This window comes from Gymnoscopelus microlampas (genome assembly GCF_963454915.1).
Source record: "Gymnoscopelus microlampas genome assembly, chromosome: 16".
NCBI classification, from domain to species: domain Eukaryota; kingdom Metazoa; phylum Chordata; class Actinopteri; order Myctophiformes; family Myctophidae; genus Gymnoscopelus; species Gymnoscopelus microlampas.
Window position 1 is genome coordinate 16,224,474 of NC_139953.1, and position 20,320 is coordinate 16,244,793.

Here is a 20,320-nt window from a genome sequence, read left to right on the forward strand (position 1 = left end):
TATTCGTCACCAGCATTTTTTGTCATTTTTCGTCACCAGCATTTTTTCGTCACCAGCATTTTTTCGTCACCAGCATTTTTCGTCATTTTTCGTCACCAGCATTTTTTCGTCACCAGCATTTTTTCGTCACCAGCATTTTTCGTCATTTTTCGTCACCAGCATTTTTTGTCATTTTTCGTCACCAGTCACCAAAAATGACGCAAAAATGCTGGTGACGAAAAATTACGAAAAATGCTGGTGACGAAAAAAATGCTGGTGACGAAAAAATGCTGGTGACGAAAAATGACGAAAAATGCTGGTGATGAAAAATGACGAAATTTTTTTGACGAAAAATGCTGGTGACGAAAAATGACGCAAAAATGCTGGTGACGAAAAATGACGAAAAATGCTGGTGACGAAAAAAATGCTGGTGACGAAAAAATGCTGGTTACGAAAAATGACGAAAAATGCTGGTGACGAAAAATGACGAAAAATGCTGGTGACGAAAAATGAAAAAAATGCTGGTGACGGAAAAATGCTGGTGACGAAAAAATGCTGGTGACGAAAAATGACGAAAAATGCTGGTGACGAAAAAATGCTGGTGACGAAAAATGACGAAAAATGCTGGTGACGAAAAAATGCTGGTGACGAAAAATGACGAAAAATGCTGGTGACGGAAAAAATGCTGGTGACGAAAAAATGCTGGTGACGAAAAATGACGAAAAATGCTGGTGACGAAAAAATGCTGGTGACGAAAAATGACAAAAAATGCTGGTGACGAAAAAATGCTGGTGACGAAAAATGACGAAAAATGCTGGTGACGAAAAAATGCTGGTGACGAAAAATGACGAAAAATGCTGGTGACGAAAAAATGCTGGTGACGAAAAAACGAAAAAAATGCTGGTGACGAAAAATGACGAAAAATGCTGGTGACGAAAAAATGCTGGTGACGAAAAATGACAAAAAATGCTGGTGACGAAAAAATGCTGGTGATGAAAAATGACGAAAAATGCTGGTGACTAAAAAATGCTGGTGACGAAAAATGACGAAAAATGCTGGTGACGAAAAAATGTAACCTGACCCTGCCAGAGGTGGCAGTATTGAGTAACCAGGTTCCTCAAGACAGCTACATCTGAGATCGCTCAAGGGGTTGAGCTAACACCGTACCGCTCCCGGTACGGACCAATCAGCGTGAGCTAAGGGCGTGATCTGGGCAAAAACGGATGTGACGCCATATGGAAGCGTCTGTTGTTTTGTAGTTTCTTCACTAGTCAACATGGCCGCTACCATGAGCAACACCGATATGACGATAGATGCTGCAATAACATTTGTTATTTCTCAACTGGACAATATTTCTTCTTTGAAAGAAGAGCAAAGTTTGGCACTGAAGGCTTTTCTGTGTGGAAAAGATGTTTTTGCTCTCCTCCCGACTGGCTTCGGCAAGAGTTTAATTTACCAACTAGCTCCACTGGTAGCGAAAGAACTGGGGACAAAGCCGAAGCCTATATTGATCGTCGTATCTCCTTTGACTGCCCTCGTAGCAGATCAAATCAAAGAGGCTACGAATCTGGGACTCTATGCTGCGCAACTCGTAGATAATGCAGCACACACCGACATCCTCGACGGCCGATGTCAGCTGGTCTTTGGTAGCCCGGAGACGTGGTTACTGGAAGATAAATGGCGTGATATGCTTTCCTCACAAGTGTATCGTGAAAACCTACTGGGCATTGTCGTCGATGAAGTTCACGTCGCATACAAATGGTAAGCTAAACGCCGTTAAATGGCTGTATAGTGTAATTGTTACACTACACATACACTGTAATGTTAAACTGTAAAACAAAACAGAGCAGCGTGTTTCTAAATACTTATAAACAATAAGCTAACACACACAAACAGACCAAATGTTAAACACAGATCTTACTGTAACTGTATTGTTGTAATGCAACTATGCACGTTACTATTGCTGCTACCTAGACTCAATTTAGGATTTCTTTTTCTTTCAACCAGGGGACTGGGAGCAAACGGGAAGCCAGCCTTCAGAGAAGCCTTTTCCAGGCTGAATGAACTAAGATCCATAGTCAAAGAAGGTGAGTTTTGAAACACAGTAATGCTACATGATTAAATACATGATTAATTAATATCAATCCAGAAAAGGGGCATGGATTGTGTTTGGAAGGGGGGCTGCATTGTGCTGCTACCTGAGGGGGTTAATGTTGGGGGGGGGGGGGGGGGCGGGGGGGTTTGTGTGTGCATTGGGCTGGCAACCTGGTTAGGTTAATCCCCCTATTTTTAATGTTAGGGGGAGGGGTGTGTTGTGCTGGCAATTTGGGTAGGCTAACCCCCCTGTTTAGCCATGTTAGGGGGAGGGGTGTTTACACTACAGGAGCAGATCATAGAAGTTGGTGCTGTCCAAGTGTAGTTATTTGTCATGTAAAGAAAATACAGTATGATATGTGGAAATGTCAGTCTTTACCTGAAGCTACCCGATAACATAAATAACCTAATTATTTCCCCTTTATAACACTATAGAAAGTGTAGCCTACAGCAGTTCTTCATTAATGCTTGTTTGCTGATATATGTGCACTTATTGTCTTTCAGGTTTACCTGTTTTAGCGTTGACAGCATCTGCTGATAACAAGAACAGAGGCCGTGTGACCAGGATGCTGAATATGGAGGAGGCAACTCTCGTGACTGTTAGCCCAAACAGGAAAAACATCAGGCTGGGACTGAGTCGGGTTCCTGCTGATAACTTGAACTGTATGGACTGGGTAGTAAAGGAGGTCAAAGATAAGGGTCTATCAATGTCTCCCATCATAATCTATTGCAGAACACTGAAGTTAGTTGGGAGAGTGTTCACCTATCTTAAAGCAGAATTGGGAGAAGATGCTTGGGTTAACAGAGACCAGGATCAGAAGGCTGAGAACCACCTTATAGGAATTTTCCACAGCAACACACTGTCAAAGTACAAAGACAGAGTTTTGGCCTCCTTTAGTGGAGAGGGAGAGGGGAGCTGCCGAGTGGTTGTTGCAACAACAGCTCTTGGGATGGGCTTGAATTTCCCTAATGTTTCTCATGTTGTAATGTATGGTTTGCCAGAGGATGTTGAAGACATTGTTCAAAAAGTTGGAAGGGCTGGCAGAAATGGGTTACAGTCACATGCAATTTTGTATGCTATAAAAAAAACTGTAAGTGCTGGTCCAGAAGTGAAAGAACTGATACACACTGGCACTAAGAGCTGCTTTAGAAAAGCACTGTACGGCCATTTTGAAAACCAGCCAACAAGTGTAGAGCCAGGGCATGTCTGCTGCAGCTATTGCCACTCTGTATGTTCATGTGCAGGTGAAGATTGTGACGAGCCTAGCCCCAAACATGAGGTAATAGAACAAGATGCTGGCATGCAAGGGAAATGTAGAGTGGTAACACAAGAGGACAAATCTCTTATCCGGGAAATGTTAGAGGAGTATATGAGTTGTTTAGAAAAAGACACAGCACATGTCTACACTAGCAAGTCAGCATGTACTGGTTTCAGTGCTGAGCTCATAGATGCAGTTGTAGAACGCTGCACACACATATTTGACTTGTCTTACATTCTTAGAACCCTTCCTGTATTCAGAAAAAAACATGCAAGAGAAATTCTGCTAATCATCAATGAAGTCTTTGGTGACATTGAGGATGTAGAGCCTTCTTCTCAAGAGGATAGCTTCACTGAGCCAGACATCGATTACACAGGGTATTTTGATGAAGATGATGAGGACTTTGAGATGGGAACACAGCACAGCAGCTCAGAATCGTCTGACGAATAAGCAGTTGGCCATTAAAGGCTCTTATAAGACTCACATTGGTTGTCAATTAAAGCTGTGGAATATTTAGTTGACTGAATGCTCATGATTAAAATGGTTTTGTATGTAATTTGAACATAAGCAAGTGATTAAAAGTTTGTCGCTGCAAAAAATCTGGTGTTGTTTCTTTTCCAGGTATGCAAATATATCACTTTTAGATTGATAACCTTTTATCACAAAATAAGTACATCATTGTTTTACATCTGTCCTGGTACTGTATGTCACCCTTTTTACTATGCATGATGACTCTTAATCCCTGCTTTTCTCCCCCATGTTAAAATTGATTGTTTCAAATCATTAGGCTAGAGGCATTGATCAGTTTGCCATTTTACACATGGGATCCAACTTTGATACTGTACAAACATGTTATGATGTTGTTTTAGAAAGTAAACATGAACAAGTGAGGCAAATTAAAATATTTATTTATAAAAAAAACAACTAAATGCTATAGTTGCGCATACTCAGGTAGGGGAAAATCACAACAATATATATATAATAGGATTATAAAAACAATACAACATGCGTAGCCTATATTCAATAGGGTCCCAACAATGTACACTCTCATATCCCTTTCAAGTACCCTTTGTTAAACAGTGCAAATTCGAGATACATATTTTCTGTGTGTGAAAGTAATGAGAAAAATAAAGATGCACTTGGTCCAGTCATTGATGAACAGCAACAGTGAATTATTGCAACATTTTTGACTACTTGGCAGGAGTTATTGCACAGACTTTTATAGCACAATGAGATATACGTTATCTAAAGTGTATCGTGGACATGTTGAAAGACTGTAAGGCTATATTATTGACTGACTCAGACTCAAGAGTAAAACGCTTTAACGCTGAGAGGAGAGTTTGGTGACCACAGGCAGGATGCCTCAGGTGACGTCGGTGTTTCTGCTGTAGCGGTAGCCGTTTCTGGAGGTCTTCTGTCTTTGTCCTCTTTTTCCCATCGCCTTAAAATGGAAAAATCGTCTTCCATTCTTTGAAGCAAGCGAAGACATGACCAAACATGCGACACGATACGGAGGGGTCTTTAAACAGTGTTAAACCTAACGCTATCAGGCGTTCGTTAATACTTGTTTCGTTTGCAGGCTTAGGCTTATCAAATATCTTCCTTCTACCCGTTAAAGTACCTTTTATGCGCAGATTCGTGTTACAAAAACGGCAAAAATCTCCGACCTCCATGATAACTTTTGTTTAGCAACTTCTTGAGAGTTCTTGTTGTGGTGAAATACTGGACTACGATGCTGACTTCCTGGTGTCGCCTCGACCATACGTCACGTAGACACATCGATATGATTGGTTGTGTTTGCACGCCCACACGGTGACAGACAGACGGTCCCATCCAATCATCTACCAAGTATCTTGAAAAAAAGGAACAGCCCCGTCATCGAATTGGCTCCCGAGATCCCAGATCCAAATAAGCTGTGAAACAATGTGTGGAGCAAGCTGTTTGGATCTGGTAGCGTCAGGTTAGAAAAAATGCTGGTGACGAAAAAATGCTGGTGACGAAAAATGCTGGTGACGAAAAAATGCTGGTGACGAAAAAACGAAAAAAATGCTGGTGACGAAAAATGACGAAAAATGCTGGTGACGAAAAAATGCTGGTGACGAAAAATGACGAAAAATGCTGGTGACGAAAAAATGCTGGTGACGAAAAATGACGAAAAATGCTGGTGACGAAAAATGACGAAAAATGCTGGTGACGAAAAAATGCTGGTGACGAAAAATGACAAAAAATGCTGGTGACGAAAAAATGCTGGTGACGAAAAATGACGAAAAATGCTGGTGACGAAAAAATGCTGGTGACGAAAAATGACGAGAAATGCTGGTGACGAAAAAAATGCTGGTGACGAAAAAATGCTGGTGACGAAAAATGACGAAAAATGCTGGTGACGAAACTTTTCTGAGCCTGAATAATTAGGCTCAGAAAAGTGCTGTGATTGGCATCACCAGCATTTTTTCGTCATTTTTCGTCACCAGCATTTTTCGTCATTTTTCGTTACCAGCATTTTTTCGTCACCAGCATTTTTTCGTCACCAGCATTTTTTTCGTCACCAGCATTTTTCGTCATTTTTCGTCACCAGCATTTTTTCGTCACCAGCATTTTTTCGTCACCAGCATTTTTTCGTCACCAGCATTTTTTGTCATTTTTCGTCACCAGCATTTTTTCGTCACCAGCATTTTTCGTCATTTTTCGTCACCAGCATTTTTCGTCATTTTTCGTAACCAGCATTTTTTCGTCACCAGCATTTTTTTCGTCACCAGCATTTTTCGTCATTTTTCGTCACCAGCATTTTTTCGTCATTTTTCGTCACCAGCATTTTTCGTCATTTTTCGTCACCAGCATTTTTTCGTCACCAGCATTTTTTTCGTCACCAGCATTTTTCGTCATTTTTGGTCACCAGCATTTTTCGTCATTTTTCGTCACCAGCATTATTTTCGTCACCAGCATTTTTCGTCATTTTTCGTCACCAGCATTTTTCGTCATTTTTCGTCACCAGCATGTTTTTCGTTTTTTTCGTCACCAGCATTTTTTCGTCACCAGCATTTTTCGTCATTTTTCGTCACCAGCATTTTTCGTTTTTTCGTCACCAGCATTTTTTCGTCACCAGCATTTTTTGTCATTTTTCGTCACCAGCATTTTTTCGTCACCAGCATTTTTCGTCATTTTTCGTCACCAGCATTTTTCGCCATTTTTCGTCACCAGCATTTTTTCGTCACCAGCATTTTTTGTCATTTTTCGTCACCAGCATTTTTTCGTCACCAGCATTTTTTGTCATTTTTCGTCATCAGCATTTTTTCGTCACCAGCATTTTTCGTCATTTTTCGTCACCAGCATTTTTCGTCACCAGCATTTTTTCGTCACCAGCATTTTTTGTCATTTTTCGTCACCAGCATTTTTTCGTCACCAGCATTTTTCGTCATTTTTCGTCACCAGCATTTTTCGTCATTTTTCGTAACCAGCATTTTTTCGTCACCAGGATTTTTTTCTTCACCAGCATTTTTCGTCATTTTTCGTCACCAGCATTTTTTCGTCATTTTTCGTCACCAGCATTTTTCGTCATTTTTCGTCACCAGCATTTTTTCGTCACCAGCATTATTTTCGTCACCAGCATTTTTCGTCATTTTTCGTCACCAGCATTTTTCGTCATTTTTCGTCACCAGCATTATTTTCGTCACCAGCATTTTTCGTCATTTTTCGTCACCAGCATTTTTCGTCATTTTTCGTCACCAGCATGTTTTTCGTTTTTTCGTCACCAGCATTTTTTCGTCACCAGCATTTTTCGTCATTTTTCGTCACCAGCATTTTTCGTTTTTTCGTCACCAGCATTTTTTCGTCACCAGCATTTTTTGTCATTTTTCGTCACCAGCATTTTTTCGTCACCAGCATTTTTCGTCATTTTTCGTCACCAGCATTTTTCGCCATTTTTCGTCACCAGCATTTTTTCGTCACCAGCATTTTTTGTCATTTTTCGTCACCAGCATTTTTTCGTCACCAGCATTTTTTGTCATTTTTCGTCATCAGCATTTTTTCGTCACCAGCATTTTTCGTCATTTTTCGTCACCAGCATTTTTCGTCACCAGCATTTTTTGTCATTTTTCGTCATCAGCATTTTTTCGTCATTTTTCGTCACCAGCATTTTTTCATCACCAGCATTTTTTCGTCACCAGCATTTTTCGTCATTTTTCGTCACCATCATTTTTCGTCACCAACATTTTTCGTCATTTTTCGTCACCAGCATTTTTCGTCATTTTTCGTCACCAGCATTTTTTCGTCACCAGCATTTTTCGTCATTTTTCGTCACCAGCATTTTTTCGTCACCAGCATTTTTCGTCATTTTTCGTCACCAGCATTTTTTCGTCACCAGCATTTTTCGTCATTTTTCGTCACCAGCATTTTTCGTCATTTTTCGTCACCAGCATTTTTCGTCATTTTTCGTCACCAGCATTTTTCGTCATTTTTCGTCTGAATGTTCAAAGTTCTGAATGTTCAAAGTTCCGTTCTTTTCGGGGTGTAATTGAGGTCAGAAAACCTAATAAAACCCCCAAAAATATAAATAAATAGAAATTTGATGTCATGAAACCTTTAAAAAAAAGTGAAAAAATAAACAGAGTCTCGGCAGCGCTAACCCAGTCTCTGGCTGCTTTAGAAGGACAAAAAGCAGAGCCAGGTCTGTCTGATTCAATGGGTTTGTAATGCCAGCCAAATAGGTTTGTTCTAATGGGACTGAGTCTCCGTGGTGGCTACAGAGCTTACGCCAGCACAATAACACTACAGTGAACTGCAATGGCAAATGCCCCATCAGTTTTTGATTGGCTACGAGAGGCAGAACCCACACAAAGGGGCTGCTGTGTTTACTAATAGTCCTTTTGGCAGGGAGCTATGAACCATGCCTTTAGGAGGTGCGGTACCAGTGGAGTAGGATTTATTTGTGTGTGTATTACAGTATACTTTAAGTGTCTGTGATATTGTGTGCGTGTGCGTTTGTGTGTGCGTGTGTGTCTGGTGGGTGGGGCATTACGTTTATTATATGTCGTACAATGCTAGGCATTTCTTAGCTGACTCAGTATAGTGTGGCTTTTTTCCCATGGCGCCGACCGGCAAGCCGTGGGCATGTACTGTAATACAAAATTCAGGCCACTAATGGACCGACAGCGGTGTTATGCACGCAAATCATCGTTGTTAGGCACATGCCAGAATGTATAGCAGATGCCATAATTTATGGCATCTGCCATAATATAGGCCTACTGTGTACAAAATGTAAGGGTCCATTTGGTTACACCTGTACACTCTCAGGGTTAAATTAATATAGAGGATTTTACTGTTCAAGCTCTTTGGTGAAGCAATTAAACACTATTCTCCACACACTATTATCACTTGAGTTGCTTTCCACCAGCAATGGCCAACCTAGAAAGGAACGGATCGTTATGAAAGCATAGCATTTGAAGAGCCATTTTCTTAGAGAGCTAACTCTCAGTCCTAACAGTCCTGCACAGTTAAAGGGTTCATTGTCTCCGCCAGGCCGAAGGCATGGCGAGAGAGTATGTTTTGCACCCTGTCCATCTGTCTGCGAGCGACTAATCTCCGGCACCGTTGGCCCGGTCGCTGCGAAACTGTGTACACACACTCCCTGGATGCCAATTCAGAACCTCTGGCCCAAGTTTTTGACATGGGCCTGTTATAGCGCCACCAGGAGGCCGATTTGTGCAAAACCCATTTTTAAAAATGACTCCTACATATTTTATCCAAACATCACGCAAATCAGTACACAGTATACTATCTCTATAGTCATGTGATCAACACGGATCTGTCTGATTTTCCATATTCCATCCTGATTGGCTAAGGTTGGCTTCCAAAGTTTGCAGGATTGGTCCATTTTTAACTAAATGCCTCAAATCATGAACGCAGCTTGCGCTTTCTGTGAAATTTCACACGCACATTCCCACTAGGCCGAGGAAGAAATGGCACTTGAACATTTTCAAATCAGCCTCATGGTGGCGCTATAAAAGGCCAATTTGCATTTTTAACTGTAACTGCACCGATCTGCATGAAACTTTGCACACAGACTCTCTAGAGGCCAAAAAAAAACATCTGCCCTGTATTTTTCACATTAGCCTTTTATAGCGCCACCAGGAGGCCGACTTATGTAAAACACATATTCTGAGATTAAGCCTTCATATTTTATCCAAATTTCACGCAAATCGGTACACATGATCTCTATAGTCATGTGATCAAGATCAATCTGTTTGATTTTTCATATTCCATCTTGATTGGCTAACATTGACATCTAAAGTTTGCAGGAGTGGCCCGTTTTGAACAAAATGCTGCAAATCATGAACGCAACGTCCGATTGTGGTGGAACTTTGCACGCACATTCGCACTACGTTGAAGAACAAACGCTACCCTTTAAACATTGCCCTATTATAGCGCCACCAGGAGGCCGATTTTTCTTTTTTATATTACTCACAAATTCTGTCCAAACATCATGCAAATCAGTACACATTATCTCTATAGTCAAGTGATCAAGATGGTTCCGTCCGATTTTTGATATTCCAGCCTGATTGGCAAATTCTGAACATTGCTGGCCCACAATAACCTACCTGACCTGGCGGAGACCTGTGCTCCAAGGAGCACTTTTTCTAGTTTAGTTTCATTTGTACATTCTCTGAGTTGCATTAATAGCCACGATGGGATGTTTAAGGCTAACCCTATAACTAACCCTAACCATCAACCTAAAGGACTATTTCTAACCATGACCCCTACCTGAATCTTTTACTAATTCTAACATTAGCTAAATACTGTTTTAGCCATGCAAATGACTATTTCCCACAAGGGCACCAGAAAGACTGAATCAAGCAATAAACAGTGGAGCTTATTTTGCCCATAAGTTGGATTTGTCTCGTTTTAATATCATTGAGATTTGGTTCCCACATGGATAGTAATAATGTCTCTCACACACACACACACACACACACACACACACACACACACACACACACACACACACACACACACACACACACACACACACACACACACACACACACACACACACACACACACACACACACACACACACACACACACACACACACAGGACGATGACTGAAAGACCCAATTACACTTTGTAAAGTCTGTGATGCACATTTTATTAATAACTTGTTCACAGTTGACTTAATGTATCATGTATTGATCATGATGACCACATCAAAACAGAGAGATACGAAGCAGATGAGATGAAAGCTCACATTGCAGTTGGTTGGTTTCAATGTAATCCTCCTCATTCTGTTATCTCACACACTGTCCTCAATGTTAGCAGACATACTAGAGATAATGATAGAGATTTTGTTTTAGGTTTTGTACAGTATCAGATAATGTGATCACAGAGGCAAATCAAACAATTTGGAAATCGAATTTGATTTAGCTTTTTCAGCTTTTTTCTTGATGAGGTTTTTCTGTATTGCGTTTTGCCTTTGCTCAAGGAAGTCTTTGCATTCGTACAGCTTGTTAATCCTGAGGATGTCGATGTCAGACATGCCCCGTCTCTGGCCGATCTGCACGTTGGCGTTTGGGATGGGGGTGATGCTGTCTTTGCCGTACTGGATAGAGAAGGCCGTTTTACCGTAGTGCATGATGGAGGAGTAGTCATAGGGGGTGTCCAGGTTGTTGGTGTTCTGCTTGTAGAAGTTGTAGGCCATGTCGCTGTTGATGTTGTCCCAGTTGATGCGGACGTACTGGTCACGGTCGCTCCTGGTCTGCTCGTGCTGGAAGCCCAGGGCATGGTTGATCTCGTGCTGGATGATGCCGTGGTACAGGCAGCCCGTACGGCTCAGAGAGAGCACTTGCTTGCCTCCTGTTTTGCCTAGATCAGACCAGCAGCCATCACTGTTCTCAATGCTGATGTAGTCGCCCTCGTCCTGACGTGGCTCAAAGCGGACACAGGTGCTGTCCTTGAAGGACTGCATGGCTCTTTGAATCTTCCTCCTGTCCCATTTGTTGAAGTCGCTGCTCACCGTGTAGGGGATCGTCACCGAGCCATCGGAGTCTTTCTTCCACAGGCAGTTGGAAGACCACCAACAGTACATGGCGTTTCTGGTTCTGGGAGCGACCAGGTCTCCCTCCACAAGGAACTGCCTGGAGCCGTTGTTGGAAGTCAGAATCATGGTGCTGATGTCTGCCTGGACTCCAGATTCACTTCTTTCTTCCAGGATGGGATGGGCCTGGGAGAGGCCCAGCAGTAGCAGGAGGCTGAAAAAGATCTTCATCTTCTGGGTCCTTCAGGGGTCTTTCTTGGTCCCTGGTGGTGCTGGAGATGCTGTGGAGAGGATGCTGGGAGCTTGGTGACTGAGTCTACTGAGTCCATAGCTTTTATACTGACCTGTGTAGGTGTGTCATGGAGGATTAAGGGTTGTGTCCAGACCTCTAAAGCCTAAACAAACCTGTGAAGGCAGAACTCCTCAGACCAACCTGCTGTTTCAACAGGGTCTGTATTCCTCAGTCATTAAAGGGACAACCAGTGTTGGTTAATGGGGTCGGAAATAATAACACAAGGTTTGCATTACATGTTGGACATTCAGCTGACTCTAAATTGTGAATCTTAAAACTACTTTGTTCTGCCTTTACATTGTAACCATATATAACATATGACCCGACTGTTGCATTAATAAAGGAATTGAAAAAGACCATTATTCCATACATAGATTTGGTATTCAGCCGACACAAAGGTCAAACAAGTATATTAGTATGTACACTATATTAAATCATATATTTAGCCCAGTTACTATGGTGACGAGAACACAGTCTGGGCAGTTGTCAATTACAAAAGTTACAAACTGAAGTTGCAATAGAAGACAGACAGACAGACAGACTCACACACATTTAATGTAAATGATGTAGAAGTTCTGTAATTACATTTATACTGTACATGTGATAACATAGAATTGATATAATGTTTGTCAGTGTTGTCAGTGTCTGGGAACTTAGCCTGTTAGATAACCTACAGCAGCACTGCGAGGCATTTTGTAAATCGGCTATTTTCACAACATTTATCTGTGTGCTTGTCAGGTTGGGGGGTCGCCAGTTCAAATATGATTCTTTTTGGGGGTCACGGCCTGAAAGGTTTGGGAAACCTTGCTTTAAATGAACATCCTGCATTAAGATGCTTATTAACCTTATTATGTTATGTATAAAAGTGTTAATAATAGCATTATATCCACATTTATTGTTATTATAAGTCATTTATTCTCTCATGGCTGTTCAATCATTACTGAGCTGTTTTGTTGCATTATTATTAAAACAGTTTATTATGCATGTAATAGCAGCTAACTATGTACTTACTAAGTTTTTTTTCATCTACCTGGTCTCAAGTGGGAACAATTTTAGACTTTATAACATGGGAACAATGCCTTATTAAGGTTAATAAATCCTTAATAAGCTCTGTGCATAACTGCAATCCTGGGTCTCTGGAAGGTAGCATACCGGTTTCCTGTTCATTTTCCCATAGCATCATTTGATTGGCTGATTTAATTGGTTCATTTGATTGACTGCAGCCGTGCTAAACATACAAAGCTATTATTACTAACTCAAAGCAAATGTCTATTTGTTATAGGGTGTGTACATGAATAATTATTAACTATAACAATAATTGCAAGTGAAGTACATGTAAGTAAATGTTAATTATTTTGCTGTACATCCTTATTTTAAATGATTAAATGTGCAGATTGTTGCTCACTTGTATGTTTGTCACAATAGTAACTGCATAATAGTTTAATATAAAGTTGTTTTATTTTTGTGTTACTTAATTAATTTCCTTTATGAATGCAACTGTCATGTCAAATATTATGGTTATATGGTTACAATGTTGAAGAAAAAATATTATTTTGAGTTTCACAATTTAGAGTCAGCTGAATGTCTAACATGTAATGTAAACCTTGTATTAGTGTTTCCCACCCCATTAACCAACACTAGTTGTCCCTTTAATGACTGAGCCGTTGAAACAGCAGGTTGGTCTGAGGAGTTCTGCCTTCACAGGTTTGTTTAGGCTTTAGAGGTCTGGACACAACCCTTAATCCTCCATGACACACCTACACAGGTCAGTATAAAAGCTAATGACTCAGTAGACTCAGTCACCAAGCTCCCAGCATCCTCTCCACAGCATCTCCAGCACCACCAGGGACCAAGAAAGACCCCTGAAGGACCCAGAAGATGAAGATCTTTTTCAGCCTCCTGCTACTGCTGGGCCTCTCCCAGGCCCATCCCATCCTGGAAGAAAGAAGTGAATCTGGAGTCCAGGCAGACATCAGCACCATGATTCTGACTTCCAACAACGGCTCCAGGCAGTTCCTTGTGGAGGGAGACCTGGTCGCTCCCAGAACCAGAAACGCCATGTACTGCTGGTGGTCTTCCAACTGCCTGTGGAAGAAAGTCTCCGATGGCTCGGTGACGATCCCCTACACGGTGAGCAGCGACTTCAACAAATGGGACAGGAGGAAGATTCAAAGAGCCATGCAGTCCTTCAAGGACAGCACCTGTGTCCGCTTTGAGCCACGTCAGGACGAGGGCGACTACATCAGCATTGAGAACAGTGATGGCTGCTGGTCTGATCTAGGCAAAACAGGAGGCAAGCAAGTGCTCTCTCTGAGCCGTACGGGCTGCCTGTACCACGGCATCATCCAGCACGAGATCAACCATGCCCTGGGCTTCCAGCACGAGCAGACCAGGAGCGACCGTGACCAGTACGTCCGCATCAACTGGGACAACATCAACAGCGACATGGCCTACAACTTCTACAAGCAGAACACCAACAACCTGGACACCCCCTATGACTACTCCTCCATCATGCACTACGGTAAAACGGCCTTCTCTATCCAGTACGGCAAAGACAGCATCACCCCCATCCCAAACGCCAACGTGCAGATCGGCCAGAGGCAGGGCATGTCTGACATCGACATCCTGAGGATTAACAAGCTGTACGAATGCAAAGACTTCCTTGAGCAAAGGCAAAACGCAATACAGAAAAACCTGATCAAGAAAAAAGCTGAAAAAGCTAAATCAAATTCCATCTCCAGATTGTTTGATTTGCCTCTGTGATCACATTATCTGATACTGTAAAAAACCTAAAACAAATCTCTGTCATTATCTCTAGTATGTCTGCTAACATTGAGGACAGTGTGTGAGATAACAGAATGAGGATTGAAACCAACCAACTGCAATGTGAGCTGTCATCTCATCTGCTTCGTATCTCTCTGTTTTGATGTGGTCATCATGATCAATACATGATACATTAAGTCAACTGTGAACAAAGTAATAAAATGTGCATCACAAACTTTACAAAGTGTAATTGGGTCTTTCAGTCATCGTCGTGTGCAGTGTGTGTGTGTGTGTGTGTGTGTGTGTGCAGTGTGTGTGTGTGTGTGTGACATTATTATTACTGATATTAAAACCAGACAAATTCAACTTATGGATCCTCACACTGGCAAAAAAATAAGGGCAAAATAAGCTGTCCTATTTACATTCTACCCCATCATCAGTCCTGCTCCATTCCACTCTGTCATGCGTACGCCCCATATATGCAACGTCGTACGCTGGTGTCGTGCGTCGAAAACAGCCTGTCTACAAGTTTACAACGTGTTGTGGATATGATGGATTGTGAGCTAGTGCAGTGGTTCCCAAACCTTTTTTGCTTGAGACTCAAAAAATAAATTTGATGTCTCCCTGGGACCCAAACTAGTGGAAATAGCAGATCTACAAGCTCACAACGCATTGCGATGCGTTGTGAGCTTGTAGGTCAGCTATTTTCACACCTCCTTAAAAGTTTTTTTTGTATTTAGAGAATTTCTGAAATTCTCTGGATTTTTTTTTACTTTTTAATTTCTGAACATGTGTTTTGAAATAATAATTAAATTAGTATAAGAAAATGGGAAAAAGGATATATTTACTTGTGACCCATAAAAATCGTCCCACGACCCACAAATGGGACCCGACCCACTGTTTGGGGAACAGTGAGCAAGTGGATCAGTATTATTTACTGTATATACCAACTATAAATCATGCTTGAGAGATGGGAATGAATAAATTCAGAGCTTTTTGCAGATTTTATATTTGGTGCCCATTTGTGGGGTTTTGAGAGTAGAGAGAGTACCATAGGTTTTGTAATTGCAAAACCTATTATAATATGTACATGCATAGAAGCTCAGGGCATGTATTGTGTCAAGAGGACCCATCAGTGTTCAAATTACACCGTGGCTTCAGGGGGAGCCCTCTGTTTCCACCGGGGGAGGGTGTTGTATTGAATGAGGGTTTTTTTCATTATCAAAAATGAATATACCTGTACATAACCTGTACATAAAGTTTTTACATATCTGTCAAAAGCATGAAACGGAAAAAGAGCTTATTTGGGTACTGCATACACAAGCATACAATACATGAATGCTCCCGTCTACGTGCAAAAAATACACTATCAATACACTATTTCAATTCATAAAGAGTATATTAGCTCGGGACAACAAAGAAACAGAAAAGACTATTTTATTTCAATGTTTTGCTTTATTACTGATTGCTTTTTTGAATTAAACTTAATTGAGTGAAAACATTTTGTTCAAATGAATTCAGAGTTGGACAATGTGATCAATAATTCAACATTTGATGGTCTCAGGAATACGAATAAATGACCCAGTTACACTTTGTTAAGTCTATGAAACAAACTTTATTAATATAGTGACTTGTTGATTGGTGAGCAAAAGCTACAAGGTAGAAGAGAGGTCAGCTCACATTGCAGTTGGTTTATTTCAATGTAAGCACAGTATCAGACAGTATCAGACAGGGTACAGTATCAGAAAATGTGATCAGCGAGACAAATCAAACAATCTGGAGATCGAATTTGATTTAGCTTTTTCAGCTTTTTTCGCCTTTGCCTTTTGCTCAAAGAAGTCTTTGCATTCGTACAGCTTGTTAATCCTGAGGATGTCGATGTCAGACAAGCCCCGTCTCTGGCCGATCTGCACGTTGGCGTTTGGGATGGGGGTGATGCTGTCTTTGCCGTACTGGATTGAGAAGGCCGTTCTACCGTAGTGCATGATGGAGGAGTAGTCATAGGGGGTGTCCAGGTTGTTGGTGTTCTGCTTGTAGAAGTTGTAGGCCATGTCGCTGTTGATGTTGTCCCAGTTGACGCGGACGTACTGGTCACGGTCGCTCCTGGTCTGCTCGTGCTGGAAGCCCAGGGCATGGTTGATCTCGTGCTGGATGATGCCGTGGTACAGGCAGCCCGTACGGCTCAGAGAGAGCACTTGCTTGCCTCCTGTTTTGCCTAGATCAGACCAGCAGCCATCACTGTTCTCAATGCTGATGTAGTCGCCCTCGTCCTGACGAGGCTCAAAGCGGACACAGGTGCTGTCCTTGAAGGACTGCATGGCTCTTTGAATCTTCCTCCTGTCCCACTTGTTGAAGTCGCTGCTCACCGTGTAGGGGATAGTCACCGAGCCATCGGAGTCTTTCTTCCACAGGCAGTTGGAAGACCACCAACAGTACATGGCGTTTCTGGTTCTGGGAGCGACCAGGTCTCCCTCCACAAGGAACTGCCTGGAGCCGTTGTTGGAAGTCAGAATCATGGTGCTGATGTCTGCCTGGACTCCAGATTCACTTCTTTCTTCCAGGATGGGATGGGCCTGGGAGAGGCCCAGCAGTAGCAGGAGGCTGAAAAAGATCTTCATCTTCTGGGTCCTTCAGGGGTCTTTCTTGGTCCCTGGTGGTGCTGGAGATGCTGTGGAGAGGATGCTGGGAGCTTGGTGACTGAGTCTACTGAGTCCTTAGCTTTTATACTGACCTGTGTAGGTGTGTCATGGAGGATTAAGGGTTGTGTCCAGACCTCTAAAGCCTAAACAAACCTGTGAAGGCAGAACTCCTCAGACAAACCTGCTGTTTCAACAGGGTCTGTATTCCTCAGTCATTAAAGGGACAACCGGTGTTGGTTAATGGGGTGGGAAATAATAACACAAGGTTTGAATTACATGTTAGACATTCAGCTGACTCTAAATTGTGAAACTTAAAACTACGTTGTTCTGCCTTTAACATTGTAACCATATAACCATAACATTTGACCAGACTGTTGCATTAACAAAGGAAATGAAAAATGCCATTATTCCATACATAGATTTGGTATTCAGCCGACATAAAGGTCAAACAAGTATATTATATATTAGTATGTACACTATATTAAATCATATATTTAGCCCAGTTACTATGGTGACAAAAACACGCAAGTGAGGAACAGTCTGGGCTGTTGTCAATTACAAAAGTTACAAACTGAAGTTGAAATAGAAGAAAGACAGAAAGACAGACAGACATTTATATGATGTTGCAGTTCAGTAATTACATTTATACTGTAAATATGATAACATAGAATTCGTATAATGTTTGTCAGTGTTGTCAGTGTCGGGGAACCTCTTAGATAACCTAGAGCAGCACTGCGAGGCGTTGTGAGCTTGTAATATTTATCTGTGGAACCGAGTCAAATTAAATGTGTTGCCTTAACTTGCTTACAATTCCAAGTGCTTGTCAGATTATTTTGGGGGGTCACGGCCTGACAAGTTTGGGAACCCTTGCTTTAAATGAACATCCTGCATTAAGATGCTTATTAACTTTATTATGTTTCAATGAGGCTATACTGTACAAGGGTTAATATACATAAATAATACATTGTGTCCACATTTATTGTTATTATAAGACTAATGAAAATGTATAAAGAACTTAAGTCCTTATACAGTAAGATGCTTATTATCCTTATTATGTGTTAAAGCTATACTGTATAAGTCTTAATAATAGAAATGTTAACATGTTTTAGACATTTATAATCGCTATGAGAAAGACTGCTTAAGAACATTAATACACGTTTTTTAAAGTTGTTTTTAATAGCATCTCTCATGGTTGTTCAACCATTACTGAGCTGTTTTGTTGCATTATCATTAAAACAGTTTATTATGCATTTATTGGCAGTTAACTCAAAGCAAATGTCCCTTTGTTATAGGGTGTGTACGTGAACAATAACTACAACAATAATAGCAAGTGAAGTACATATGTGTTGGTCCCAATTCTTAATTCCAGTGAAAGCCCAAAAAACAATAAGCTTGACTCCAAAACAATCACACCTTGATGAGTTTAACTTTTTAGTGAAGAAAAAAGTGCACAGAAAAAACAAACATGACATATACATCCAAAGTGTTCAAAAAAGTGCTTCTATCTTAACAGGTTTAGTAGGGTCAAAAAACTGTCTTTGGTCTTAGGCTTCCAGCTCTAGACTGAACAAACTCTGCTAGACACAGCTGCTGTTAATACAGAAAGCTTCTAATCACCGGCTGTTCTAACAACTGGCTCAATGAACTTCATTAACTCCAACCCCACAAGCCTGTACAAAATAATAGCAATCATGAAATGTAATCCAAATACTCAAAATACTCAAAAAATACTCTAATACAGATTTCTTTTAAATATGTCTCTCACAACAAGTAAGTACATAATTATTTTTCTGTATGTCCTTTGTTCTAATTATTAAACTTGCAGATTGTTGCTGACTTTCATGTTTCTGTCACTATAGTAAGTGGGTTATTATAGTTTAGTTGTTTTACTTTTGTGTTACTTACTTTATTTCCTTTATGAATGCAACATTCATGTCAAATATTATGTCTATAATATTAAAATGTTAAAGGACATTTTGTTTTTAAGTTTCACAATTTAGAGTCTGAATGTCTAACATGTAATGCAAACCTTGTATTGGTGTTTCCCACCCCATTAACCAACACTAGTTGTCCTTTTAATGACTGAGCTGTTGAAACAGCAGGTTGGTCTGAGGAGTTCTGCCTTCACAGGTTTGTTTAGGCTTTAGAGGTCTGGACACAACCCTTAATCCTCCATGACACACCTACACAGGTCAGTATAAAAGCTATGGACTCAGTAGACTCAGTCACCAAGCTCCCAGCATCCTCTCCACAGCATCTCCAGCACCACCAGGGACCAAGAAAGACCCCTGAAGGACCCAGAAGATGAAGATCTTTTTCAGCCTCCTGCTACTGCTGGGCCTCTCCCAGGCCCATCCCATCCTGGAAGAAAGAAGTGAATCTGGAGTCCAGGCAGACATCAGCACCATGATTCTGACTTCCAACAACGGCTCCAGGCAGTTCCTTGTGGAGGGAGACCTGGTCGCTCCCAGAACCAGAAACGCCATGTACTGCTGGTGGTCTTCCAACTGCCTGTGGAAGAAAGACTCCGATGGCTCGGTGACGATCCCCTACACGGTGAGCAGCGACTTCAACAAATGGGACAGGAGGAAGATTCAAAGAGCCATGCAGTCCTTCAAGGACAGCACCTGTGTCCGCTTTGAGCCACGTCAGGACGAGGGCGACTACATCAGCATTGAGAACAGTGATGGCTGCTGGTCTGATCTAGGCAGAACAGGAGGCAAGCAAGTGCTCTCTCTGAGCCGTACGGGCTGCCTGTACCACGGCATCATCCAGCACGAGATCAACCATGCCCTGGGCTTCCAGCACGAGCAGACCAGGAGCGACCGTGACCAGTACGTCCGCATCAACTGGGACAACATCAACAGCGACATGGCCTACAACTTCTACAAGCAGAACACCAACAACCTGGACACCCCCTATGACTACTCCTCCATCATGCACTACGGTAAAACGGCCTTCTCTATCCAGTACGGCAAAGACAGCATCACCCCCATCCCAAACGCCAACGTGCAGATCGGCCAGAGACAGGGCATGTCTGACATCGACATCCTGAGGATTAACAAGCTGTACGAATGCAAAGACTTCCTTGAGCAAAGGCAAAACGCAATACAGAAAAACCTGATCAAGAAAAAAGCTGAAAAAGCTAAATCAAATTCCATCTCCAGATTGATTGATTTGTCTGATACTGTCTGATACTGTATATACTTACATTGAAACAAACCAAGTGCAATGTGAGCTGACGTCTCTTCTACCTCGTAGCTTTTG

At 41.6% G+C, this 20,320-nt stretch overlaps 5 protein-coding genes across 5 annotated transcripts; 3 read left to right on the forward strand and 2 right to left on the reverse strand.

Annotated features, from left to right (window-relative positions):
• Nucleotides 1–1,543: 1,543 nt before the first annotated feature.
• On the forward strand, nt 1,544–3,782 carry LOC311062853 (putative ATP-dependent DNA helicase Q1; the record flags this gene model as incomplete). Its single annotated transcript, XM_084082072.1, has 3 exons — nt 1,544–1,740; nt 1,987–2,066; nt 2,578–3,782. Exons 1-3 carry the CDS (start codon nt 1,667–1,669, stop codon nt 3,780–3,782), a joined length of 1,359 nt encoding a protein of 452 aa, XP_083938198.1. The 5' UTR covers nt 1,544–1,666.
• A 6,923-nt stretch (nt 3,783–10,705) lies between these two features.
• On the reverse strand, nt 10,706–11,590 carry LOC311062854 (hatching enzyme 1.2-like; the record flags this gene model as incomplete). Its single annotated transcript, XM_084082073.1, has 1 exon — nt 10,706–11,590. One exon carries the CDS (start codon nt 11,588–11,590, stop codon nt 10,706–10,708), a length of 885 nt encoding a protein of 294 aa, XP_083938199.1.
• Nucleotides 11,591–13,529: 1,939 nt separating this feature from the next.
• Nucleotides 13,530–14,414, forward strand: LOC311062856 (hatching enzyme 1.2-like; the record flags this gene model as incomplete). Its single annotated transcript, XM_084082075.1, has 1 exon — nt 13,530–14,414. The coding sequence occupies one exon, from the start codon at nt 13,530–13,532 to the stop codon at nt 14,412–14,414; it is 885 nt and encodes a 294-aa protein (XP_083938201.1).
• Nucleotides 14,415–16,168: 1,754 nt separating this feature from the next.
• LOC311062857 (hatching enzyme 1.2-like) lies at nt 16,169–17,032 on the reverse strand (the record flags this gene model as incomplete). The annotated part of the gene is made up of 1 exon (XM_084082076.1): nt 16,169–17,032. One exon carries the CDS (start codon nt 17,030–17,032, stop codon nt 16,169–16,171), a length of 864 nt encoding a protein of 287 aa, XP_083938202.1.
• A 2,325-nt stretch (nt 17,033–19,357) lies between these two features.
• Nucleotides 19,358–20,248, forward strand: LOC311062858 (hatching enzyme 1.2-like; the record flags this gene model as incomplete). The annotated part of the gene is made up of 1 exon (XM_084082077.1): nt 19,358–20,248. The coding sequence occupies one exon, from the start codon at nt 19,358–19,360 to the stop codon at nt 20,246–20,248; it is 891 nt and encodes a 296-aa protein (XP_083938203.1).
• Between the last annotated feature and the right edge of the window lie 72 nt (nt 20,249–20,320).